Source organism: Schistocerca cancellata, chromosome 7 (assembly GCF_023864275.1).
Source record: "Schistocerca cancellata isolate TAMUIC-IGC-003103 chromosome 7, iqSchCanc2.1, whole genome shotgun sequence".
Lineage (NCBI taxonomy): Eukaryota > Metazoa > Arthropoda > Insecta > Orthoptera > Acrididae > Schistocerca > Schistocerca cancellata.
Window position 1 is genome coordinate 369930733 of NC_064632.1, and position 25604 is coordinate 369956336.

General features: G+C 43.5%; 1 protein-coding gene and 1 long non-coding RNA gene across 2 annotated transcripts in view; one reads left to right on the forward strand and one right to left on the reverse strand.

Moving 5' to 3' along the window:
• Positions 1-25604, reverse strand: part of LOC126092020 (uncharacterized) — a 510940-nt gene that overhangs the window by 446677 nt on the left and 38659 nt on the right. The gene's annotated exons all lie outside the window — the stretch shown is intronic.
• The window catches only part of LOC126092019 (ATP-binding cassette subfamily G member 4-like), a 465655-nt gene that overhangs the window by 383872 nt on the left and 56179 nt on the right, over positions 1-25604 (forward strand). The window contains exon 2 of the mRNA XM_049907407.1: positions 22099-22216. Coding sequence (XP_049763364.1) covers positions 22099-22216 — 118 coding nt within the window. The remainder of the gene's footprint in view (positions 1-22098; positions 22217-25604) is intronic.

Genomic DNA, 25604 nt, shown 5'->3' on the forward strand with positions numbered 1-25604 from the left:
GTCGTATTGTCGTGACGGAAACGTTCACCGTACCTTCGACATTGATTTCTGCAGTTATTTCAGGTAGTGTTTCTTGTCTGTTAGGACTGATAACTCTACGCAGGCGCTGCTGCTGTCGGTCGTCAAGTGAAGGCCGTCGGCCACTGCGTTGTCCGTGGTGAGAGGTAGTGCCTGAAATTTGGTATTCTCGGTTCACTCATGACACTGTGGCTCTCGGAACATTGAACTCCGTAACGATTTCCGAAAGAGAATGTCCCATACACCTAGCTGCAGCTACCATTTCGCGTTCAAAGTCTTTTAACTCCAGTCGTGCTGCCATAATCAGGCCAAAAACTTTTTACGTGCATCACCTGAATACAAATGACAATTCCGCCAATGCAGTGCCCTTTTATAGTGTCTGTATGCGATACTATCGCCGTCTGTATGTGTGCATATCGTTGTCCCATGTCTTTTGTCGCCTCAGTTTAAATGGGAAATGCAACATGAACATGTTATAACAGGTTAAGTTGGGGAGAGTTTATCTAACACTAAATATTAAGTGACATCATAACCTACACAATGAAAGCCCGTTACAGAGAGTAGTGAAGGACAGGTGCTTTTGAAGAACAACTAACAGGCGAAGGGTTAGTGGAGAACGTCAGCATCTGAACTGGGAGAGAAGGAAATAATAACGTGAAAACTGTAGTCGAAAGAAAAGATTAGAGGTTGTAGTACGTTGGGAGCGTTGTGCGCAGCAAAGTGTATCGAGGCGTTTACTAGCAGAACTTAGGAAGAAACAGAGAACCCCAAGAGAGCGTTACAAATGCTGTTGATTCAAATTAAACGACACGTAACTTGCCACTACTACATCCTCTAATGATGACCTGGTCTACAGACAGTGGGCGTAACCACCGAAGCGCCAACTGGTTTACTACGGGATGCTCGGGCTAACGGCTGGAGCGAATTGTTTTGTTTGGCGAGGCCACGCCGTGTCCTTGCATGGTGTTACGTGGCCGACAACTGGTTCCTCCGCCACGCCGCTCTCCTCTGAGCATTGCAGTTCTGGTCGCGTGACCAGCGCTGTCCTGCCAGTCATGTGTGGCCAGCCTACAGCAGAGGAGAGGTCAGTGCACGAAACACTACTGTCCACACACCTTCCCCTGCCACCGCCCAGTTGTCAAGGCCGCGGTTCCTACTCTCTCCTCACAGCTGCCTTTTACAGGATGACTGCAGTATATGATCCCTGAGAGGAGGAACGTAAACGTAGCCCGCGAAGATATAGAACCAAAAATAGAAATGGCAATGGAAAAATTACAACTTTGGTGCAGGAATACAAAAATGACAATCTCACCGAATAAGCCCACATATCTTCTGTTAAAAGGACAACTTATAAAGAACCCCACAGTAAGAATTGAGAGCTCGCCAGTTCTCCGCGACGCGAGGCACGCTACTTGGGAATCATCATTGATGAAAGGTGGAACTTTGGAAAGCACATTGAAAAATGGTTCAAATGGCTCTAAGCACTATGGGACTGAACATCTGATGTCATCAGTCCCCTAGACTTAGAACTACTTAAACCTAACTGTCTTAAGGACATCACACACATCCATGCCCGAGGCAGGATTCTAACCTGCGACCGTAGCAGCATCGCGGATCCAGACTGATGCGCCTAGAACCGTTCGGCCACAGCGGCCGGCTGAAAGTACATTGAAACTGTAACCCAAAGGGCCTTACATGTACTTGATAACCTCATCTCCATTGGTCACAAAAGATTTCATCTTCCCCCTCATTTGATAAAACTGTATCAGAACAGCATATTAACGTCAATAATGGGTTACGGCTCGGGAGTCTGGGCGCACAGACTCACGAGGATGGTGCCCATCCCGACATGTCAGTGAGAAGGGTGCAGAGGAATATGATTTTAAGAGCCGGCCGCGGTGGTCTAGCGGGTCTGGCGCTGCAGTCCGGAACCGCGGGACTGCTACGGTCGCAGGTTCGAATCCTGCCTCGGGCATGGGTGTGTGTGATGTCCTTAGGTTAGTTAGGTTTAAGTAGTTCTAAGTTCTAGGGGACTTATGACCTAAGATGTTGAGTCCCATAGTGCTCAGAGCCATTTGGGCCATATGATTTTAAGGTCAGTGGGGGCCAAATTGGACATCTCCAGGTGGGGCCCTGTTACTGATAAAGGGGCTCTGCCCTCTGGACATCAAGATTAGAGAGCAGACAGCAATAAAGGGAATATTGAGGAAACAGAGGACATTCTGGGTAGTGAAGGAAATGTACAGAGGAGCAATGACACAGGTGAGAAGTAGTGTGGGCATGACAAAGGAGTTCCCAGTAAAAGAAGGTTTACATCAAGGGTCTGCGCTTAGTTCCTACCTCTTTGACCTGATTAGGGATGTGCTGGTGAAAGATGTGAAGAAGGAAGCGCCGTCGAATATGATGTTTGCGGATGATGTGGTTCTTTGTGAGCAGAGCATCGACAGACTTGATTGGAGGAAGGCACTAGGAGAAAGAGGGATGAAAATTAGCAGAACAAAGTCAGAATATTTAGCACTGAAGTATGTGCAGATGAGGTCTTGCAAGATCCAGGATGATGAGCTGAAATCGGTCTGCAAATTTAAATACCTGGGGTTGTACATACAAAGGGACGGAGGACTGGAAAGCGAGATACAACACCGAATAAATTGCGGTTGGAACCACTGGAGGAAAATGAGTGGAGTGTTGTATGACAAGAAGGTGAGCACTGGGTTGAAAGGGAAAGTGTACAAGTCGGTGGTAAGGCCTGCTATGATATACGGGGCAGAGACATGGGCAATCACATTAGCCCAGGAAAGGAACATGGAAGTGGCGGAAATGAGGATGCTGAGGTGGATGTGTGGGGTAACAAGGAAGGACAGGATTAGAAATGAATTTGTTAGAGGAGCTGTGAAAGTGGGATCCATGGGGAAAAGATAGAAGAGAGCAGACTAAGGTGGTGCGGACACTTACAGAGAAAAGGGGAAGAGTATATCGGAAACAGAGTTGAAAATATAAAGATTGAAGAAGCGAGAAGGAGAGGAAGACCTAAGATGAGGTGGAAGGATAAGATATCCAGGGACCTAAGGGACAAAGGATGGAAGAAGGAAGAGGGAATGGATAGAGTACTATGGAGGAGAAGGATCTAGAAGAGCAACGCCGACCCTATGTGACGTGGGGCAAGGCGACGATAAAGAAGAAGAAGAAGAAGAAGAAGAAGAAGAAGAAGAAGACACATTGGGTGTTCGGGCTGGGAACAAGGATGTGATTAGGATAAGATGTGAGGAACTGTGGCAGGAATCGTGGGAGGCTGATGATACTGGTCGCAGAACATTTCAACTTCTGCCGGATGTGAAAGAAAGGCTGGGAATGAAGTATTTTGAGCCAACTCGGTGACTGTTCCATTTTCTCACTGGTCATAGACCCTATCCGGCATATCTGTGTCGGTTTGGGAGGAGGGCTACGCCTGCGTGTGACTGTGGCGCACCGGAGGGTGCTCCCGACCGTGTTGTTTACGAGTGGCCTCTTTTCAATGACGTAGCTGCCGCATTACGACTTCAACTACCCGACAATGACACATACTCCCTACCAAGATGTGAGAAGACATTTCGAACTCTGAATAACCTAGCCAACGAGGTATCGCGGAAAGTTTTTGCAGAATATCTGAGGGAAAATCGGAAATAGCAGCAAATAACTAAATGTGTCCCAGTACCCTGATCCAGTACCGCCTGTGCGTGGATAGGTCGACTCACAATACAGTTGGAATCCGCCACGTGCAGCACTACGAGGATAGGGTACAACAAACCGAATTGAGACATGCGGCGGACTTGATGTAGGATAGGATCTTGGTTAGTAGGACTAAGAAAGAGGAAATACAAATAGGAACCTGCAGCGATTCAAGTCATCCTTGGCCTGCCTAGTGTCAGGGTCACGCTCATCGGGGTTAGCTCGGTGAGCAAGGCTACACAGTAGGTTTATACAATCACTGACACACCTGTGAGACTGCAGGCAGTAAAGGTTTTTAGTCACAAGTAGACATTAGAACTAAGTAGGGTACTAATAGAATAGAAATTGCCCGTTGTAAAACTGTACTGTAGCTCTCTTGTAATAACTGTAGTTAGCTGCTAACAATAGTGACATTGTAACATCCTAGACTCACTAATCATGTAAGGTCGTGGGTTGCATATGTATACTATAAAGATTAAGAACAAAGAAATTAAAAAAAAAAACATCATTCATGGGTTATGCTTTAAGCCTGTTACGACTGGCCAACTGCTACCAGCAAGGCAGTACAAGGAGCGATCTATGATCGTGGGAAATATGATCAGAATATCGTCAGTTCTTCCACCCGATATTGCCACTAGATGGTGATGCGGCTTCTTCATTCAAGCAGCTCCTCTTTTGACCTCATGAGGCTAAGTGGACCGAGTTCCATACCTCCCTTCATCAGAAAAAATCCAGTAGGTACCGGGACCGCCGAGGTTCTTTCGCACAGTGGACAGCGAGGATAACCGTGTTTTTCTAACCATTCAGCTACGGAGGCGGTCTCAGGAAAGGCACTCCAAGGTAGGTATGCCCACTTGAAAATTGGGGATAAAAAAAAATCTTTGATAGTGCACGTTTCAGTAATTGAAAGCACACGAGTCGGAACGTTCGGTCTGTAATCGTGTTTTAGCTCTACACTCAAGAATGGGGCACTGACCTGGAGCACCAGCATTACTCTCACCAAAGGCATATCTTCCAGCAATGGAGGCAGGATTTCCTGCTGGAAGGGGGCACTGAGCTGGAGCACCAGCATTATTCTTGCCAAAGACATATCTTCCAGCAGGGGAGTCAGGTTTTCCTACTAAAAGGGGGCACTGATCTGGAGCACCAGCATTACTCTTATCAAAGGCATGTCTTCTAGCAGGGGAGGCAGGGTATCCTGCTGGAAGCGCAGTTTATGCTAGCATAACTGGTCCGACAAGACGGCAGCCAATAATTTCATCCACACATTGAGGCTGAATTGGAGTGATGGTTTGCTGCCACCATACCACAGGGATTTTCCGTAGCCTACAGGTGGCTGTTGTGCAGATTGACAATACTGCTCCTCGTAAAGCTAGTCTCGTCTGTGGACATGACGGATGAACAAATCATAGCACTGTGATGGCGTGTGCGACGACCAAGCGACAAACCTGTTGCTACGAACGCAAATCCATAGGTAATAATGTATGCATTTGATGTAAGTGGTCTGGATTGTGGCGGTTATCATGTGAAATGTTCCGCATGGTCGTCTGGGTTACCAAATGCTGGCGGCTGGCTACCTGCCTAGTGTTGATAGCGTGATCACTGTCAAAGATGTTTTTCTCCACCTTCAAGTGGGTGTACTTCCTTTGGAACCCATTTATGGGCATGTGTCCGTCTGACCTATTTTTCTTTATCCTCTCTAGGATCGTTTCCTCCAGTTTGTCTGCACTTAGCAAAATCACCCTGTATAGTCGAGGTCGCTAACCATTAAGTGCAACTATTTGATTTCATTATTATTATTATTATTATTATTATTATGAACCCAAGAAGGCTTTTCGCTGAAGAATGAACGACACTGAGCCACCTTTGCCCTCTCGCAGATTCTTCGAGGGCCTACTCCAACATAATTGTTCCTAGTCACTTAGAACACTGTCAAGGTATTTTTATGTGAGTATTCAAGAGCTCGTCGTCCAGTGGGAAACTCTGCTTTCACTGTCTTCATTGTCCTGTTTTGTGGGGCTCTACTAACATGCCATATCCACTGCAATGTTTTGGATTTAATTTTTGTTACTATATCTTGTTATTCGTATAAATTGTAAACTTCATCATTACGAGTTATTCTCCAGTCGTTATCGTTACTATCTCTTAGGTGTCCAAAATGTATATATTTTCTTTAAAATCTTGCCTTGAAATGTCTTAAAGCTCCTTCCTTGTTTTTATAAGGAAGTCCAGGATTCAGATCTGCAGCTTAATACTGGCACAATTAATAATTTTTATATGTGTAATTTATATTTCCTAGAAACTAAATTGCTTTTGGAAACTGACAAATGGCTATAGCAACTGAAACGTCCCCTTAGAACAATTTATACAAGACCGTGCTTAACCTGACACACAATAATTTTAGCGCAACGCAATATGACTATCAAAGATCCCTGCAAAAGAATGGCCCTGAGTAACATTAAACTACACCTTTCAAAAATCACTTACCTCACAAAAATCTTGATTACTCGAACTACTGCAATACAGCGAGCACCACTACTGCCAGCTAAATAAAAGATTCAAACTACGGAAGGCACTAACTACTGATAGGGATAGTTAGCAAATGAAAGATTTTAATAGAGAACAAACAATGAATTTACCTTAATATCATCAAAAGTCATAATATATGTAATTTCAAAACTCCGCCATCTCTCTCCTCACATCCACCACTGCTGGCGGCTCACCTCTAACTGCGCAACGCTACGCGCTGTTCACATCCAGCTGCCGCTCTACAATGGCAGACAACAATGCAAACTAGCCACAGACTGCACACAGCACATCCAGTGATTTTCATACAGAGAGCGCTACGTGGCGGCGGCGTTACCAATATAAGAACCTAAACAGCCTACTTACATAAAGAAAACATAAACAGCCTACTTACATAGCCCCCACGCTCCCCACAAAAAATTTTTACAAATGGTGTTGGGCACTGGCCAATACAGATTTGAAAAAAATTTTTCACAATTACAGTAACAAAGATATAAAATGCACACACTTATTGATACAATGTTGGTCAAAAGCTAAAATTTTCTCACAGTCCATAAAGATAGTCCTGATCATTCATCATAATAGTAATTACAGTTTCTCATTAGTAAAAGAAATTGCACACAGAAGTAGTGGATTTTCATGCAGTCTTGAAGAAGTAGTGTTGTCCTTCCAACGGAAAGACAGTGCTGACTCTTGACATGCTGACAGGTAATGGGCCACAACAGAGCAAACCCACAGCAGAGTCATTCGACGTTTTGAAGAAGATTGGTAGGTAGGTCATCACAGAGTAGACCCACTGTAATCCTTGTAGAGAGTATTGGTGGGCCACCAGAGGTGCAGACCCACTGTAGTCCTTGTAGAGATTGTGGACAGGCCCACTGTAGTCCTGGTAGAGATTGTGGTATTGGTTGGCCATCAAAGATGCAGACCCACTGTAGTCCTTGTAGAGACGGCCAGCAGCCATCTGTTGTGACTGTACGGGTGCACAATCACCAGTGAAGAGTCTTGCAGTTAATACAACAAGTCCATAACCACCACTTGTGCACTCACAAAGTTTTTGGAATTGTCCTTAGAACCAGCAATGCTGTTATCCAGTCCCTTGCTGAATTATTAACACACGTGCAAACACTAACAGTCCCTACTTCTCACATATTGTCCATATACTATGACCAACAGAAAAGTGTGCAGTGAAATGAATGCTTACAAGTTAATAACATGATGAACTGGTGTCAATTACAGTTATATAACATAAGAATACAATTACAAAGGTACAAAATACATCATTAAAAACATAACAATACAGATAACATTTGTAGTAATATGGGCTTTACAACAGAATAGAAATAAACATATACAACAGTGTTACGGGAATTATGACATAAGTAAATACATAAAGATCAGAATAACTTTCGAAACATCAACTTCACACATGAGCATTAAAATAAAACAGAATAAATAACGTCTAAGCATCTTTACAAGGTAGATAACATATTATTAATGCCAATTATATTTGAGGATAACAGTATTCCTCATCATAGTTCATGTAGTGGAGTATTAGAAGAAGAAAAAATTCTATGAAACTACACAGAGACAGGAAGAAAATAAATACACAAGGGTACACAAACACATAGTGGGATAACACAAAAGGAAAGGACAGGGTTTGTTTTCAGTGTAACATTTGCATGGAGATCTCCCTTCGTTCATCATTATTCCCAAAAGTCCTATCTAAGCCTGCTTTCTGTATTTTGTTCACATCCTCTGTCAAAAATAGTTTTTCTCCACTGTACAGTATCCTTTTTTTTTTGCCCAAACCATTTTCATATAGCTTCTTAATGCATTTCTTCCAAGTCATCATAGTTAGTTTCTTATATAGTCTACCCCTTCTTAAGCTAACTTAAATCTACTGAGCTCAGATGCTAAACTAGGGGACGAGGCAATGCAGCATCACATAAAACAATTAATACAAACATCAATGACAAAAAATTTAAATAGGTAAAGCAATTGCAGCACTACAACTAATATGAGCCCATGTGCAGCAACTAAAAATAAATCAGTAGTAAAACTAGCTTAACAGAGTAATACAAAGTGAAATTCAGTAACACTATGCCTGGCAAACAGCAGCAGAAATAACTTATATCTAAACATGACATAGCTCAAGCAGAAAAAACATTACACTAAAGACAATAATGCAGACAAGGGAAATGTCTATTCACATCTTAATGTCTACGTAATTAAAGTGGTGCACCACAACAACTTATTATAAAAAGAAATATTACCATGTACTTGAAAAGAATATTATGTATACAGTTACTGTTACTAGTCCCATCTTATTGTTCTTTCCATTCCAAGAGCTCCTTTTTCGAAGAATGTGGATCATAAAATAATTATTTAATAGATCTGTTGACAGAAAGTGTTCACATTAGCAAATGCATTTAATTTTATTTTATGAAACCAATGCTGCAAGACAGCTGGAAAACAGATATTAAACAAAATGAGCAATCACTCAACTACAAAGACAATAGATGTAAAATGTTTCTAATCATTTCATTAGGCATTTTAGTAAATATCATAAATTACGAGTTCCACAGTATGCTTTCAACAAGGAAATGTCAATAGTGAGGACAATGGCCGCCCCTTTCTTTTTTTCTACCTGTACCTCTGAGAGGCACTAATGGCTTTTTTCCAGCGACGCACAGCTGGCCGCTCAAGACGCATTACGTCAAGGTCACTTGGCTTTCTTACCGAAATATTTACGACACCAGTTTGCTACAGTGACAGTCTCATATAAAAATATTTCACAGGTCAAGAATTTGGGTTACAAATCTGTAGAAACAAAATCCTATTGATATGACAGTGCCCAAAAAATTTTCTTCGGCATTGTAAAACATTCACGCATTTACATACATTTCATAACTCATAAAGTACGATTCTTGGTTTCCAACAACCTTTTTCACAAACTAGAGTCCCTAAACACTACTCATTATTCATATACATATAAACACGTAATCACATTCCTCATATATGGTAGCATCATCTTATTGACATAAACATACCTCAACAGCATAATACACATCGTCGTCGTAAAAATAACATCATAACACCTCAGTCAAATCTCAAAAAAGTTGTAGCTTTCTGCAATAATTTCAAACCATAAAAAATATTCTCTGCTCATTTCAGTAGTGTCATCTGCCTCAAACGTACTTTAAAAATCATGATCTCATACCAAATACATCATTCAAAGCTCTCATAGTATCACAATGGTTCCGAAAAAATATGAAGAGTTCACACAGTACACACAAAATACAATTTCATAAGTGTGAAGTTACCCAACGGTGTAATTACGTAAACATGTGTCACTGACGTAGTAAAAAACATGTTTATCTCTCAGTTAAATGATCAGATAGCTGTGTAATTTATGTGTTAGAGAAATATGGTACCGATGTGTTAAATTGTATAAGCAAATACTATATTAGCTAGGGCTCCTTGTGCTTGCCAAACACATGATACACAAAGCAGGCGTGTACCCCCCTGAGGATTATTGTAATTATACCCTCAGGTGTTATAGATTACAGCAATGGAATGAAATGTATCACGGAAAACTTTCTTTGTAATTCAAAAATCTTAAAAAATAAATGTTTTAAGTACAAAATTAATCACTGAAATGCGTGTCCTGTAGCGCTAAATGTGCATCTTGTTGTAAGATAATATCTGTGGAAGTGTCGTAGTTATTTTCCTCCGAAAGCTAAGTTCTGCAGAAGCCAATGTACTTACCTCATGATAAACAAAAGTGAAATGCTTTGCGTAGAGATATCTTAGTTATTACGCTTATTGTTGTGATTATGAAAGTACTGTGCTGTAACGTATTGTTGTGCTATGGAAAAGGCTGTCACCTTGTAGCTATACCACAAAAGTTACTAATAAAACATGTTTTGCTTTCCAGAAGAATTCAGAAAAATTGTGCAGATATAAAACATATACACCACAAAAGCAACATTGTAAATTGTCACGCATTAGTAGTGTCGTAATATAACTGTGTAGCTGTCAAAGAAACCAAATACTAAGGCATCTTTAATCTCACAGAAAGTACTTTAAATCCCAAATGTATTTTCCAGTAAACCAAAATGTTGCATTAAAATCTCATTAGCAGTACTGGTAAATGTTCTAATCGTGCAACTAACAAGCAAGAATGTACACACACAATTACACTGTGTTGTCTGTTCGCAATAACAATGCATTCGTAATTTCTGTTTAAATAAGTTCTCTTGGTTCTTGACTGGATATTTAACTTCAAACATTGTTGCATGGTAACAGTTTCTAAAGCATACTGGTAACGTGAAGTGAAACATTTTATGGCAAAGACAAAGTTAAAAAGCAGATTATCTTTCAATAAACGGTTTTACATGTGAAATGTGGTGTAACCCTTTGCTCTTCTCAGTACGCAGAGTTCCAACTTGAATGCAATCATCATGCGGTATTCGTCCGTAAAGAATACTGGAATTTGTCTCAAGGTTAGCGTCAATGTTATTTTTCCCTGAGCCAGCGGGCGCACGCAGCTGCCTGCGGTGTGAGTCATTGTCTGTTTCTTTGTTGGCGCGCGTCGTTACTGGGATTAGGAGGCCTAACTTCCACAAATTCGCCTTGCCGAGAGGGCCCAGCTCTGTTTAAAGCTCGCCAGTTCTGATAGAATTCAGGTCTGTCGTTTTGTCGGTAGTTTACATAGTTTCTTTCTTGTCTGTCACGTGGTGGAGAATTTCTCCCTGAGTCGTAACTGCGTGCTGGACCGTTGCATCTAAAGTTATTCTGTCTCCCTTGATAATAATTATTTTGGTTCCCATATTGTCTGTTTCTCTGATTGTCTCTGTGATAGTTATTACCGTGGAAAGGTCATCTTTCCCTGTAACTATTACTCTGCCAGTGGTTGTCATATGGGTGGTGTCTGTTTTGGTCACGATTTACGTTGTAAGAATAGGTTTGTCGTGGCCATTTATTGTTTCTGTCGTCACGGAATTGTGACGGATGTGACCTGTAGTGATTGTTTTCCTGTTTTCGCATCCCACGACTGTCTGTGTCAATTTCTAATTCTTGTAAGAGTCCCTGAAAAGTTTCAATGTCGTCTTTGCAACGTCCTGCTAAAATAATATGCCGTAAATGTTCAGGTAATTTGATTAAACAAATGCAGATGAGTTCTGAGGGGCTGTATGGGTTTGACAGGTAGTGATTCTTGTGCAACATGTCTTCAAAATATTTGACAAGACTGGAAAATTCAGAATGTTCGATGTGTTTCATCATTATGATGCTATGTTTTACTCGGTCTTGTGTAGCTTGAGACAATATGCTGAGAGGAAGGCATGATAAAAATCTCCTTCACTGTGACAATCGTGCATGACCGATCGCATTCTTACACCTGGTTCATTCTCTAAGTAGCCACACATAAATTCTAACCTGTGCTCCAATGACCAGTTGGGAGGGAAACAATGAGAGAATTGATGGAGCCACGCTTGTGGATGAATGTCGTTGGCAGAATTCTTAAACGTTTTGAATTTACGTGTAGTAATGAACAGCTTATAGTCAAAGTCATCGTGTCGGCGAGTAGCATATCGGTCATTGTTACGTCGTATCGGCGGTTCCATCTCAAAATTCGGTCCACCTTGCCAATTCCTTTCATAATTACCGAAATGCCCTGTGTTATTATTTTGTGGCTTTTCCGTATTTCTAAGTTCCTCTTCCCGTGTTGGAGCGCGAGTGTCCTCTGAAATACGTAATTCTTGTATTACCTGTGTCAGCTGATCTTGTATTTCCCGGATTTCTCTTTGGTGTTGCGTATTAATTTGATTCTGATTTTGTTTGAATTTCCTAATTTGTTCGCACTCTTCTGTGTCATTAAAGACTAATGGTTTTGTGACATTCAGATTATCATCTACCTTCGTAGATAAATTATTTAGCTGATCCGAAAGTTCAACTACTTTCTCTGATAATGAACTAAGTTCCCCCATGTGTCTTTCTACTGTGTCCTTTAAGTTTTCCTGAGTTTTTGCAAGTTGCGTAACCGAATCGGTAGATGCAACTGAGTCCATTTTAGCTTGCAAGGTCTCATGATTTTCATGAACAGTAGTCTGCAGTTCTTTTATGGCTGCTTCGTGATTCTGTAACGCATTCTCATGACGCGAAAAAATATGTTGGAAATGCTCACAAATTTGTGTTTTTACGTCATTACAGACCTTTTGACATTTCGATTCGATGTTATGTAACTCAGTAGTTAAATCTTACCGTGTTTGTTCAAGTGTGGTGTCTAACTTTTGAAGATTTTGTTCCATTGTGTCTAACTTTTGAAGATTTTGTTCCATTGTGTCTAACTTCTGAAGCTTTTGCTGTGTTTGTCTCTGATTTTGTTCCATTGTGTCTAACTTTTGAAGATTTTGTCCAACTTTTGAAGATTTTGTCCCATTTGTTTCTGATTTTGTTCAAGCGTTGTGTCTAACTTTTGTAGCCTTTGTCCCATTTGTTGCATTAACTGTAATAACAATGCACTGGTGTCTGAAACATGTTCCTCAGTGCTTTTCGGCAGTGAATTTGCACCGGCAACATTCACATTTTGACAAGCGGAAAATGTGTCTTGACTCATTTGAGAAAACGGTGAGGACGCAAAACCTGAATCTACAGTATTTGCAAAATTGTGTCCTATCATTTCGGATTCCTGAGGCGAGCTGTTGCCGACCGATTGATCGATAATGCTTCCCTGTTCACTACCTGTTTCAGTGCCTACGCCATTGTTTGACGCCCACTCCATTTCCCTATGCACAGTTACCAAATTACTACTTTGAATATTAGTTAATTTATTACATGGTGGGGCCAACACACTACTTTCGTCTTCACTGTCATTTCTCAGTTTACTTTGGAGCCGAGTGTTACGTTTTTCACACGCCATTATTGTCACAATATTTCACACGATAACACAGAAAAGCACAATTTGAATAGCAAAAATAAAAGAACACATTAACATAGCACTGAAAATAATATGTAGTTAATTACAAGCGCAGCTGCGAAATACTTGGTGCAAATCTATATGCATGCCACAACTGTTTTACAGTACAACAATGAAAGACAGCAACTACAAAGGAGATTCTCTCTACAATTACGCGCTAGCAATAAACAAAAGCTACACTAAATACACAAACTACAAGAAAAAAAATCAGAAGATTCCAGTGAGGTATCCTAGGCTAAGGGTCGACATATGAAACGTCCCCTTAGAACAATTTATACAAGACCGTGCTTAACCTGACACACAATAATTTTAGCGCAACGCAATATGACTATCAAAGATCCCTGCAAAAGAATGGCCCTGAGTAACATTAAACTACACCTTTCAAAAATCACTTACCTCACAAAAATCTTGATTACTCGAACTACTGCAATACAGCGAGCACCACTACTGCCAGCTAAATAAAAGATTCAAACTACGGAAGGCACTAACTACTGATAGGGATAGTTAGCAAATGAAAGATTTTAATAGAGAACAAACAATGTATTTACCTTAATATCATCAAAAGTCATAATATATGTAATTTCAAAACTCCGCCATCTCTCTCCTCACATCCACCACTGCTGGCGGCTCACCTCTAACTGCGCAACGCTACACGCTGTTCACATCCAGCTGCCGCTCTACAATGGCAGACAACAATGCAAACTAGCCACAGACTGCACACAGCACAGCCAGTGATTTTCATACAGAGAGCGCTACGTGGCGGCGGCGTTACCAATATAAGAACCTAAACAGCCTACTTACATAAAGAAAACATAAACAGCCTACTTACACAACATCTGTTGACCATTAGAGTTCACGAATTGATTTCTCCTGCTATAAAATTGACAGAAGTTAATAACATGACATTATAATTAAAGTAACTGAGCACCCGACATTGCTCGTGTTCGCATTTATTGCAGTCTTCTGCTAGTCCGTTTTCTCATTCCCCCTGTGTCTGCCCATCTGCTCCCCCTCCCTCTCTGTCCCTCTCCTGTTTCTCCCATCTTTACCCACCTCCTCCTTGTCCCCTTCTCTATCTTCTCCTTCCTCTATACCTCCTCCTCCCCCTCTCTTTATCTGTCTCCCACTCCAGACCATAAAACTTTTTTTGTCGCCTATATAGTATGTCTGGCAACGCGAGAAGAGTCTGTCGCGTTCAGTTCCTGATTGACAAAATGTACGCCAGTGTGCTGGATTCAGTTATAGATCTCTGCATACAGCACGTGGCGCTTTTTACCATGATTCATCTGTTGGATAGGAATGTTACAGTCGGCGACCTTTGGTCTACTCGAAGATGCTGAGTTCATGTTAAGTAAGGCTGCAGTTCATGACCTCTCGTATTCAGTTTTCATGTCGATAAAACAATAGACCAAGTAAAAGAAATTTTCTGAAGGTGAAGACAAAAGCAATGGAAACAGATACGAATGCCAACTTTCGTTGTCGAGATAGCGCCTCAGGGTGAATATAAAACTTACAGGATCCGCTGAAAGGAATGAGGAACATACTTAACACGGTATACAACTTACGGATAAACAAACCACAGACGGCGATGCACGGCAGCAGGAACGAGATTAGAGATGTGTTAGGAATAAAAAATGGAAATCACGCAATAGAGTAAGAAGTGAAATATTTCTCCTAGTTAGGAAGCAAGGTCTCACACGATGGCTAAAACAAGGTAATACCAAAAGTAGATGGCATAGACGAAGAGAACTTTCTTCCACAAAATAACTCTACTGGTGTCAGATACTGATATAGAACTTAGGAAAAGCCTGAAATTGTACGCCTGGAGCACAGAATTATATGGAAGTGAAATGCGGACGTTCAGAAATGCGGAGAAGAAAGTGGAAGTGTTTGAGGTGTTATCCAAGAGTGTTACGAAGCAACCGGACTTATGAGGCACGAAATTAGGAAGTACTGGAAAGCATAGGTGGGGAAAGAAGTCAATAGAGCACCGTCAGCAGAAGAAGTAATATCTCGCACTGCTTCCAGAACTAACTAACGTGACGCTGAAAGTATCGGTAGAATGGAGAAGTAGTGAGAGCAGACAGACAGTAGAATACACAAAACAGATTGCATAGGGTTATAGGGTGTTTGGAGTAGAAGTTAAGGAGAGACTAAACCCCCAGAAGACTGCCGCGCGGGATCAGCCGAGCGGTCTGGGGCGCTGCAGTCATGGACTGTGTGGCTGGTCCCGGCGGAGGTTAGAGTCCTCCCTCGAGCATCGATGTGTGTTTGTTTGTCCTTAGGATAATTTAGGTTAAGTAGTGTGTAAGCTTAGGGACCGATGACCTTAGTAGTTAAGTCCCGTAAGATTTCACACACATTTGAGCATTTGACTGCAGCAGAATACAGCGCTGCCGTTTTAGAGGCCACTGGATGGGATGTAACAGTCAAGTGAGTACGTACCTGTCTCCAGATGATTAATTTGGACTCTAGATCTTCATTACGAACACCGGTACAAACCGAACAGCACTATGGCTTGCTAAGAAGATTGGCAAGAAAACAGCTGGAATAGAAAATTGGAATTTTGTCGTAAGTTCCTGTTGCCGCAGTGGATACACCGGTTCCCGTGAGATCACCGAAGTTAAGCGCTGTCGGGCGTGGCCGGCACTTGGATGGGTCACCATCCAAGCCGCCATGTGCTGTTGCCATTTTTCGGGGTGCACTCAGCCTCGTGATGCCAATCGAGGAGTTATTCGACCGAATAGTAGCGGCTTCGGTCAAGAATACCATCATAACGACCGGGAGAGCTGTATGCTGACCCCACGCCCCTTCTATCCGCATCCTCCTCTGAGGATGACACGGCGATCGGATGGTTCCGGTAGGCCACTCGTGGCCTGAAAACGGAATGAGTGTATACGAGGGCGCCATAGACCGCGCGATTACCCCGGGCGGCGGCTGGAATAGAACCCCGACCAATGGTATGGGGTTTCCTTCACCAATAAGTGCAGGATTTCTCTACATCTACATTTGCACGGGGTGAACAAACACATGGCAATACCAAAAACACAACACGACGCAGGAAACCAGTTGACTCTCAAAACAGCTTCCATTTGTCTGGTAACGAATAAATACAGGTCCTGTGTGGTTTTTGATTAGAGTTTGATACTCCAAAAATGGCTCTGAGCACTATGGGACTTAACTACTGAGGTCATCAGTCCCCTAGAACTTAGAACTACTTAAACCTAACTAACCTAAGGACATCACACACATCCATGCCCGAGGCAGGATTCGAACCTGCGACCGTAGCGGTCACACGGTTCCAAACTGACGCGCTTAGAACCGCACGGCCACACTGGTCGGCGTTTGATACTCCCTGCAAAATAGCGGCAAGTTCAGGTAGACCATATACGCTCAAAAAAGTTGAGATCATGTGACTGCGGTGGCCACGGAGATGCGGCAACTCATCCTCGTGATAACAAAACCAATCGTGGAAGATGTGAGTGAACAGTCGCCCTATCGTCTTGGAACACACTATCACCACTGAGGAAGAATGTACCATGGGATGGACCTCATCAGCCGCAACGGTCGCGTAATCATTGGCTGTAATGCGACCTTGGAGAGTAACCATGGGGCTCGTGGATTACCAGATATGGCAGCCCAGATCATGACCGAATCCCCGCCATATTTCGCTCTCAAGACGCGAACGCGGCCAGAAGTTGCAAACAGTATGATAAAAGACTCGTCATAACAAATTACTCTCTTCCATTGTTCGATAGTCCAGGTATTATGTTTTCGGCACATTTTCCTGTACAGGCATTTGCGTCACTGATGAGTGATGCAAATTTCAGCTCGTCCGGCATTTCCCTGCTTCTCGAGCTCCTTTCGTGTTGTTTTGGTGCTGACAGGGTTCGCGAGTGCGCCACTCCGTTCTACAGTGACTTTTGCAGCTGTTGTCCTCTTATTTGTCATCAGAATCCTTTTCAAAGGCCGTCCGTCTCGATCACACAGCACACATTTTCGTCCGCATTGTGACTTAGTAAACAACGTTTTACCGCTTTGCCTGTATGCCTTGTATTTCTTCCATACGGTGCCTTTTGAAACTTCGGCTACCTTGGTTACGGGAGTAGCCACCACAAGGGCACCAGTTGCCCATGTTCGAATTCTCTTTAACTCCGACATGATGTACTTATAACTACACAGAACACTGTTCTAACCATGATTGACATAAAATATAGAGGACATTACACAGGTGCGTTCGTGGCCAAATACAACCGTCCAATCTGCAGGCTTGGCTAGCATTTATGTTCAAGCATGCATTTCCCTCGGTGTTTCCACATATTTGTCCAACAACCAGTACATCTGGAAGGCACCTTACAGTGTGGGGCGAAGTGTACACTGTGAACCAGTCACACACCCCTTTTCCTGGTCCAGTCGCGAATGGTTAGAGGGGAGAATGATTACTGGACAGCCTCCGTCTCCTAATGATCGTCGAAGAAAAGTGGGTGGCCATCTACCAATTCGCGTCTCAGGTACGTAGTCCCATGAGTTCAACGTGGAAGTGCTTATGTCACGTTCTGGGCCAGTATCTGATGCCTCCCATCGATGCCGAGGGTAATTTGAGGGCTGTACTGTGTCGAGTCAGACTCCTCCAAAATATTGTCCAAACTATTTCGGTGGTAGGTTCGTCTTTCAAACCAATAATGCACGAGCTCACTGCACGCACGTTTTGAACCCACCATCAAGAGACTGGAGTCAACCTAATGTCATGCGGTATCCGTTGGCGTGAACCCGATTGAACACGCTTAGCGCTAGACTAACCCTGTAACTTCGCAGTCCGTCCTCTCAGGTAGCTTCCACACACAGTGAATTGTGAAACACAACTAGCTCTTTATTCACATGAAGTGTTGAGTGCTATTGACAAGGGATTTCAGATCGATTCCGTATTTCTGGATTTCCGGAAGGCTTTTGACACTGTACCACACAAGCGGCTCATAGTGAAATTGTGTGCTTATGGAATATCGTCTCAGTTATGTGACTGGATTTGCGATTTCCTGTCAGAGAGGTCACAGTTCGTAGCAAATGACGGAAAGTCATTTAGTGAAACAGAAGTGATTTCTGGCGTCCCCCAAGGTAGTGTTATAGGCCCTTTGCTGTTCCTTATCTATATAAACGATTTGGGAAACAATCTGAGCAGCCGTCTTCGGTTGTTTGCAGATGACGCTGTCGTTTATCGACTAATAAAGTCATCATAAGATCAAAACAAACTGCAAAACGATTTAGAAAAGATATCTGAATGGTGTGAAAAGTGGCAGTTGACCCTAAATAACGAAAAGTTTGAGGTCATCCACATGAGTGCTAAAAGGAATCCATTAAACATCGGTTACACGATAAATCAGTCTAATCTAAAAGCCATAAATTGAACTAAATACCTAGGTATTACAATTACGAACAATTTAAATTGGAAGGAACACATAGAAAATGTTGTGGGGAAGGCTGCGTTTTATTGGCAGGACCCTTAGAAAATATAACAGACCTACTAAGGAAACTGCATACACTACGCTTGTCCGTCCTCTTTTAGAATACTGCTGCGCGGTGTGGGATCCTTACCAGACAGGACTGACGGAGTACATCGAAAAAGTTCAAAGAAAAGCAGCCCGTTTTGTATTATCGCGAAATATAGGAGAGAGTGTCACAGAAATGATACAGGATTTGGGCTGGAAGTCATTAAAAGAAAGGGGTTTTTCGTTGCGACGGAATCTTCTCACGAAATTCCAATCACCAACTTTTTCCTCCGAATGCGAAAATATTTTGTTGACACCGACCTACATAGGGAGGAACGATCACCACGATAAAATAATGGAAATCAGAGCTCATACGGAAAGATATAGGTGTTCATTCTTTTCGCGCGCTACACGAGATTGGAATAATAGAGAAATGTGCAGGTGGTTCGATGAACCCTCCGCCAGGCACTTGAATGTGATTTGCAGAGTATCCATGTAGATGTAGATGTAGATCCTAGGAGTGCCACCGTCCAAGAACGGGAGAAAACGTCTCGACCACGTTGTCGAAAATTTCGCAAGAAAAGTGTAAGCTTGTTACAATGTACGAAGGGAGTTAACATGGCACTGAATACTACCCAGCAGCATATTTTGGTTTCGTATATGCGCAAAAAAAGTTTACTGCCCAGCAGACTGTCTCTCATTTAGGCATTGTTTTGTTTTTAATTCGTATAAAAGCTACATTTTTATTTCTTAAAGCATGTTCTTTCAATCTCTGTTCCATTTAAGTCCAAGCTCGTGCTCCTTCATATTAAGCAAGTGGTGAAAAAACTTCTTTCGGCAGTTAATGTCTACTCTGTTAACGTAGATCGTGTAACTTACTTCATAAATTACGAGCTGTTGACTTCAGTCCTAGATGCTGGTCATGATAATATGTCACAACAGTGGTTTATTCATGTTGTTGGTGACACACCTTTGTATAACGAAGACAATTTGGTGGGCTCTTGGTATGTTTCGAGACAAGTCGGTTGCGTATCGACACTCGGTTTATCCCATTCCATTTTATTTCATAAAAACATAAACACTGCTCTACGCTGCTGCCTTGCCCTGCCTCTCAGAGGACAGAAAGCCTTTTGCGCAATGCCGATGTACGAGGGGGGGGGGGGGGGGACAAAAATATGAAAACACAGCAAGAAAGGTATGCTTCAACATATAAATGCAAATGACAGCCAAGCCTGCAGTTTGTGCTGATGTATTTCACCACAAATGCGTTTGAAGTGTCTTGCACGGTCAGAACAGTGTTCGTGTAGTTATGAGTGCATTTGTCGGAGATAAGTGAATTCGAGATTGAGCAAAATGCAGGTACTCGTATGGTGGTGGCTTCCGTAACCAAGATAGCCGAAGTGTTTGGTGTTTTAAGAGGGACCGTATCGAATATTTATACCACGTACAGGGAAAGCGAAAAAAACATCATCTGCAAAGTCGCAATGCGGACGAAAATGTGTGTTGCAAGATCGTGGCAGACGGTCATTGAAGAGGTCTATGACGAAAAATGTTAGGGCAAAACCTGCAAAAGTCGCTGCAGAACTTAATGTCGTACTCGCAAACCCAGTCAGCATCAAAACAACACGAAGCGAGCTGTAGAAGTAGGGAATTGCAGGCCGAGGTGGCATCAATGATTCAAATGTCCTTAACAAGACCATAAAACCTGGACTATGGAACGCTGGAAGAAATCCATTTGGCCGGACGAATCCTATTTCAATCTGTTCCCACTTTCTGGGCGAGTTTACTTCCCAAGGGTGGAACATGACGAGCTTTCGGTGGTGATTTGCGCATCTATGTCGTGGTATTTCATGGGCCTCAAAGGTAATCTTGAAGGTGACATTACTGCCATGGATTATGTGACCATTTTGGCTGATCACGTCCATCCCATGATACAATGTTTGTTCCTCAATGGTGATGCTCTGTTCCAAGACATGATCCCTGTTCACACAGGTCGCATCGTCCAGGACTGGCTGTTTGATCACGAGGATGAATTCTCGTATCGCCCCTGGCCACTCACCGGATCTCAATATCATTCTGTGGTGTATTTTGGAGAGAAGGGCGCATGATCGCTATAATCTCCGTCGTCGTTACTTGAACTTGCCACTATTTCAGAGGCTTAATTAAAATTAATATCCAATAACGGACACAGGAGTTAAAAATCACCATACTTGTTACACGTGCAGCCTACTTATTCTCTAAGATCATCGAGAACAAGGAGCGTGTATATACTCTTTGGAAATGGTAGTCTTATCGTCAATGGCTTGGCTCAAATGGCTCTGAACACTACGGGACTTAACATCTGTGGTAATCAGTCCCTTAGAACTTAGAACTACTTAAACCTAACTAACCTAAGGACATCTCACACATCCATGCCCGAGGCAGGATTCGAACCTGCGACCGTAGCGGTCACGCGGTTCCAGACTGAAGCGCCTAGAAGCACACGGCCACACCGGCCGGCTGTCTTATCGTCATGAGACAAGACAGTATAACGACATAAGCACGTGGCATCGACTGAACAGTTATTAGTTTGAGGCCTCGTTGTTAATGTGTCGTTTCTAATAGTCATCATGAATTTACTGCACGTACAGCGATCTGTTATTTGTTCTTTGCGAGCTTATTACTTCAAAACTGAAGTTTAATGTTATGGCAGTTAGCAGTCATTAAGACGACGAAATTAGCGATAGTAAGTACGCAAAACGACTTTTCAGCAGACACCTGTGTAAGCAGGAAGAGACAGGATTTACATTTTGTTACACTAAATCTTAAAATTTGCTCATTCAGCTGGCAACCACATCTCAAAACGGCTCCCTGAAGGCTAATGGGAACGCAACCAGCACAGCACACAAGGACGAAACCTTGCCTTCCTGCCAAGTCATGCCCGTAGAATGCGAACGTCGAGACCCGTTATCACGAGTGTTCGTTAAAGACTGAAAGACTAGGAGGTCAGGATGTTGCACTCAAAGAAGTGTGCCAAGCACCAGCGACAAGTGGATGCCTGTGGCGACTGCTTCCACAATGTAGTGTTGTATATGTGTTGGGAATGAGCGTTGTGTGATAGGACGGGAGCCGGTAAAGCACACGGCCTGTACTTAAATTTTTATTAGACGTTAACAATTTTTCTCTTAATTTCACTTTACTTCCACGATCATTAGTTATTTCCTGACCTAAGAGCAAAGCTCGTCCGCAACTTTTCGTGTCTCATTTGGTAATGTAGTTCCTGTAATGTCACACGTTTTCATTCGACTGCAATCCTTTACTCTCGTCTTTCTTTTGTTCACCTTATCACAGTATCCGTTCCGTTCCGTTGAGGCTACTGCATACTGACTGCCATGTGTGTTGCAGGGAACAAGAAGATCCTTCGGTCAGTGAGCGGCCTGTTCCGATCTGGGCAGCTGACTGGCATCTTGGGGCCGTCGGGCGCCGGCAAGAGCACACTGCTCAACATCCTGGCGGGCTACAGGTAGGGATGCGAGCCGTGGCGTGCTGCCGCTCATACAGGCAGCGCTGTGGGAGGCGGACACTTAACTCTCGAATCAATTTAAAGAAAACAGCCCTCGGTCACTAATTTTTAACGAATTAACCGGGTTTCAACACTGCTAGGAGTGTCTTACTCAGAACTTAAACTAAAGAATGGTCTATAACATGCCCACCGAATTATGACTAAAAACTTATGATTCAAATTACGGAATTATCTTGAAAGACTGGCAGTACTTGTATGTCATTTATAAAATAATAAATATGCCAAAAGGGCATTAGTCACAAAGATATTTAAGATAAAAAAACTGTGATGGCGAGCCACTAAGGGCTGCTCGTTACTGTCGTGGTGCAGGTTGTAAACGGACTTTTACAACCTGCACCACGCAAGGTTGTAACTATCCACGATCTCTGAACGTGCAGCCATGTACAAAATTTTGTAACTCTCGTATCCCGGCTCTAGGACTACTATGAAAGCTCACCAGAAAGCATGGATACCTACCACGGCCTCTAGGCAGAGCGGCTAGGTCCATGACCCTATGTATTACTGTGCCGTAGTGCTGGTCTTTACCTCACCTCTCTCGCTGACCAAATTAGTTCTCGCCACACTCCTGGAAATTGAAATAAGAACACCGTGAATTCATTGTCCCAGGAAGGGGAAACTTTATTGACACATTCCTGGGGTCAGATACATCACATGATCACACTGACAGAACCACAGTCACATAGACACAGGCAACAGAGCATGCACAATGTCGGCACTAGTACAGTGTATATCCACCTTTCGCAGCAATGCAGCCTGCTATTCTCCCATGGAGACGATCGTAGAGATGCTGGATGTAGTCCTGTGGAACGGCTTGCCATGCCATTTCCACCTGGCGCCTCAGTTGGACCAGCGTTCGTGCTGGACGTGCAGACCGCGTGAGACGACGCTTCATCCAGTCCCAAACATGCTCAATGGGGGACAGATCCGGAGATCTTGCTGGCCAGGGTAGTTGACTTACACCTTCTAGAGCACGTTGGGTGGCACGGGATACATGCGGACGTGCATTGTCCTGTTGGAACAGCAAGTTCCCTTGCCGGTCTAGGAATGGTAGAACGATGGGTTCGATGACGGTTTGGATGTACCGTGCACTATTCAGTGTCCCCTCGACGATCACTAGTGTTGTACGGCCAGTGTAGGAGATCGCTCCCCACACCATGATGCCGGGTGTTGGCCCTGTGTGCCTCGGTCGTATGCAGTCCTGATTGTGGCGCTCACCTGCACGGCGCCAAACACGCATACGACCATCATTGGCACCAAGGCAGAAGCGACTCTCATCGCTGAAGACGACACGTCTCCATTCGTCCCTCCATTCACGCCTGTCGCGACACCTCTGGAGGCGGGCTGCACGATGTTGGGGCGTGAGCGGAAGACGGCCTAACGGTGTGTGGGACCGTAGCCCAGCTTCATAGAGACGGTTGCGAATGGTCCTCGCCGATACCCCAGGAGCAACAGTGTCCCTAATTTGCTGGGAAGTGGCGGTGCGGTCCCCTACGGCACTGCGTAGGATCCTACGGTCTTGGCGTGCATCCGTGCGTCGCTGCGGTCCGGTCCCAGGTCGACGGGCACGTGCACCTTCCGCCGACCACTGGCGACAACATCGATGTACTGTGGAGACCTCACGCTCCACGTGTTGAGCAATTCGGCGGTACGTCCACCCGGCCTCCCGCATGCCCACTATACGCCCTCGCTCAAAGTCCGTCAACTGCACATACGGTTCACGTCCACGCTGTCGCGGCATGCTACCAGTGTTAAAGACTGCGATGGAGCTCCGTATGCCACGGCAAACTGGCTGACACTGACGGCGGCGGTGCACAAATGCTGCGCAGCTAGCGCCATTCGACGGCCAACACCGCGGTTCCTGGTGTGTCCGCTGTGCCGTGCGTGTGATCATTGCTTGTACAGCCCTCTCGCAGTGTCCGGAGCAAGTATGGTGGGTCTGACACACCAGTGTCAATGTGTTCTTTTTTCCATTTCCAGGAGTGTATAATATCCGCCGCGCCGTGGCCCTGCTTTCATGTATTCGTCTCGCAATAATATCGTTAGCCCTAACGCCGACGGCATACGGGCCGTGTTTTCGACGTCAACGTTGAGCGTGCCGAGCTCAACGTGCTGCTTGAATGCACGGAACGATGCGACTTGTGCATACGCTACGTGTGCCTCAACGTGTTATAAGGAATCGCAGTGCACTCCAGCGCCTATATCTGGCTCGCAATTCACACTGTTTACGAAATGGACAGGCGTAAAATTCTTGCGTTAGCCCTATTAAAACGCCCATTCCCCCCTTGTCATATGCTAGTCATGCTGTTCTGTCTGTAGTGTACATAAATAAAAACTTCAATATCCTTGAACATGTTATAAGGCAAAAAGGAGGGTACCGTTGCTAGTCAGTAAGGACATCGGCTTATAAAGGTTCCATTAAAGACAGTGCGATACAAATTTTCGATAGTTCTCCACATAAGATAAATGTATGCCCGAATTAATGTAAGATTGTTAATTGAAAAGCTCAGTGGGAGCGAATCATAATTCACTACTATTTGTTACAGTTACCTGTTATTAGTTGAACTGGTTAAGAGCTCAGTTGAGAGAGATTAATTTATTATTGTAATAGCTGACCTATTTTTGACTATGTCTACAGTTGTTTAAAGTGTTAAGATTGTTTGACATTATCAGGTGTGCATTTTAAGGATTTTCAAATGCTCAGTAGAGAGGAGTGTAAGTTTCGATTTATATGTTGTGAATAAATTTTGTCATCTGCAATTATTGTTCATGTAGAACCACCCAGCACACACTGCACCCTCGCCTTTCTACTCGCCGTCCCGGCTCTAGTTGTGTGATCCACAGACAACCCCCAGCCTCTGAAACTTTACCTAGGAAACTGAACACTATACTGAAAGTGGTTATCGACGTAGTTAATGGAATTAAAGCAAGTGCTGTGAATACTCGTTTTTTTTTCAGTCCTATGTAGTGATCTCAGTGCTGAACACCTTTGTTTAATCTTTCACTTGCCCCTCCTGGTGTCAGGGTACAGGTTCTAATTCATTGAGTTTTCTCGAATTTCTAGCAATCATTGTCTGCGACTCCACTAAACTGCAGATTTAAAATTGTCAGTGGCGGCAACAAGTACTGCAGCTTTAGCAATCACTACAGTACTTATCTTGACGTTTCTTAGTTGTCAATCTGTTCACGGGAAACTGTTCCTGTTGCTTGGGTGGGGCTGCGGTCTCATAGCTGTTCTGCAGTTATACTGGATATGAGCCTCTAGAAAAGAGTGCCGAAACAATGTCTTCCATCTTTTTCTGTCGCTTCCTCGTTCAGCCCTCACCGAGCT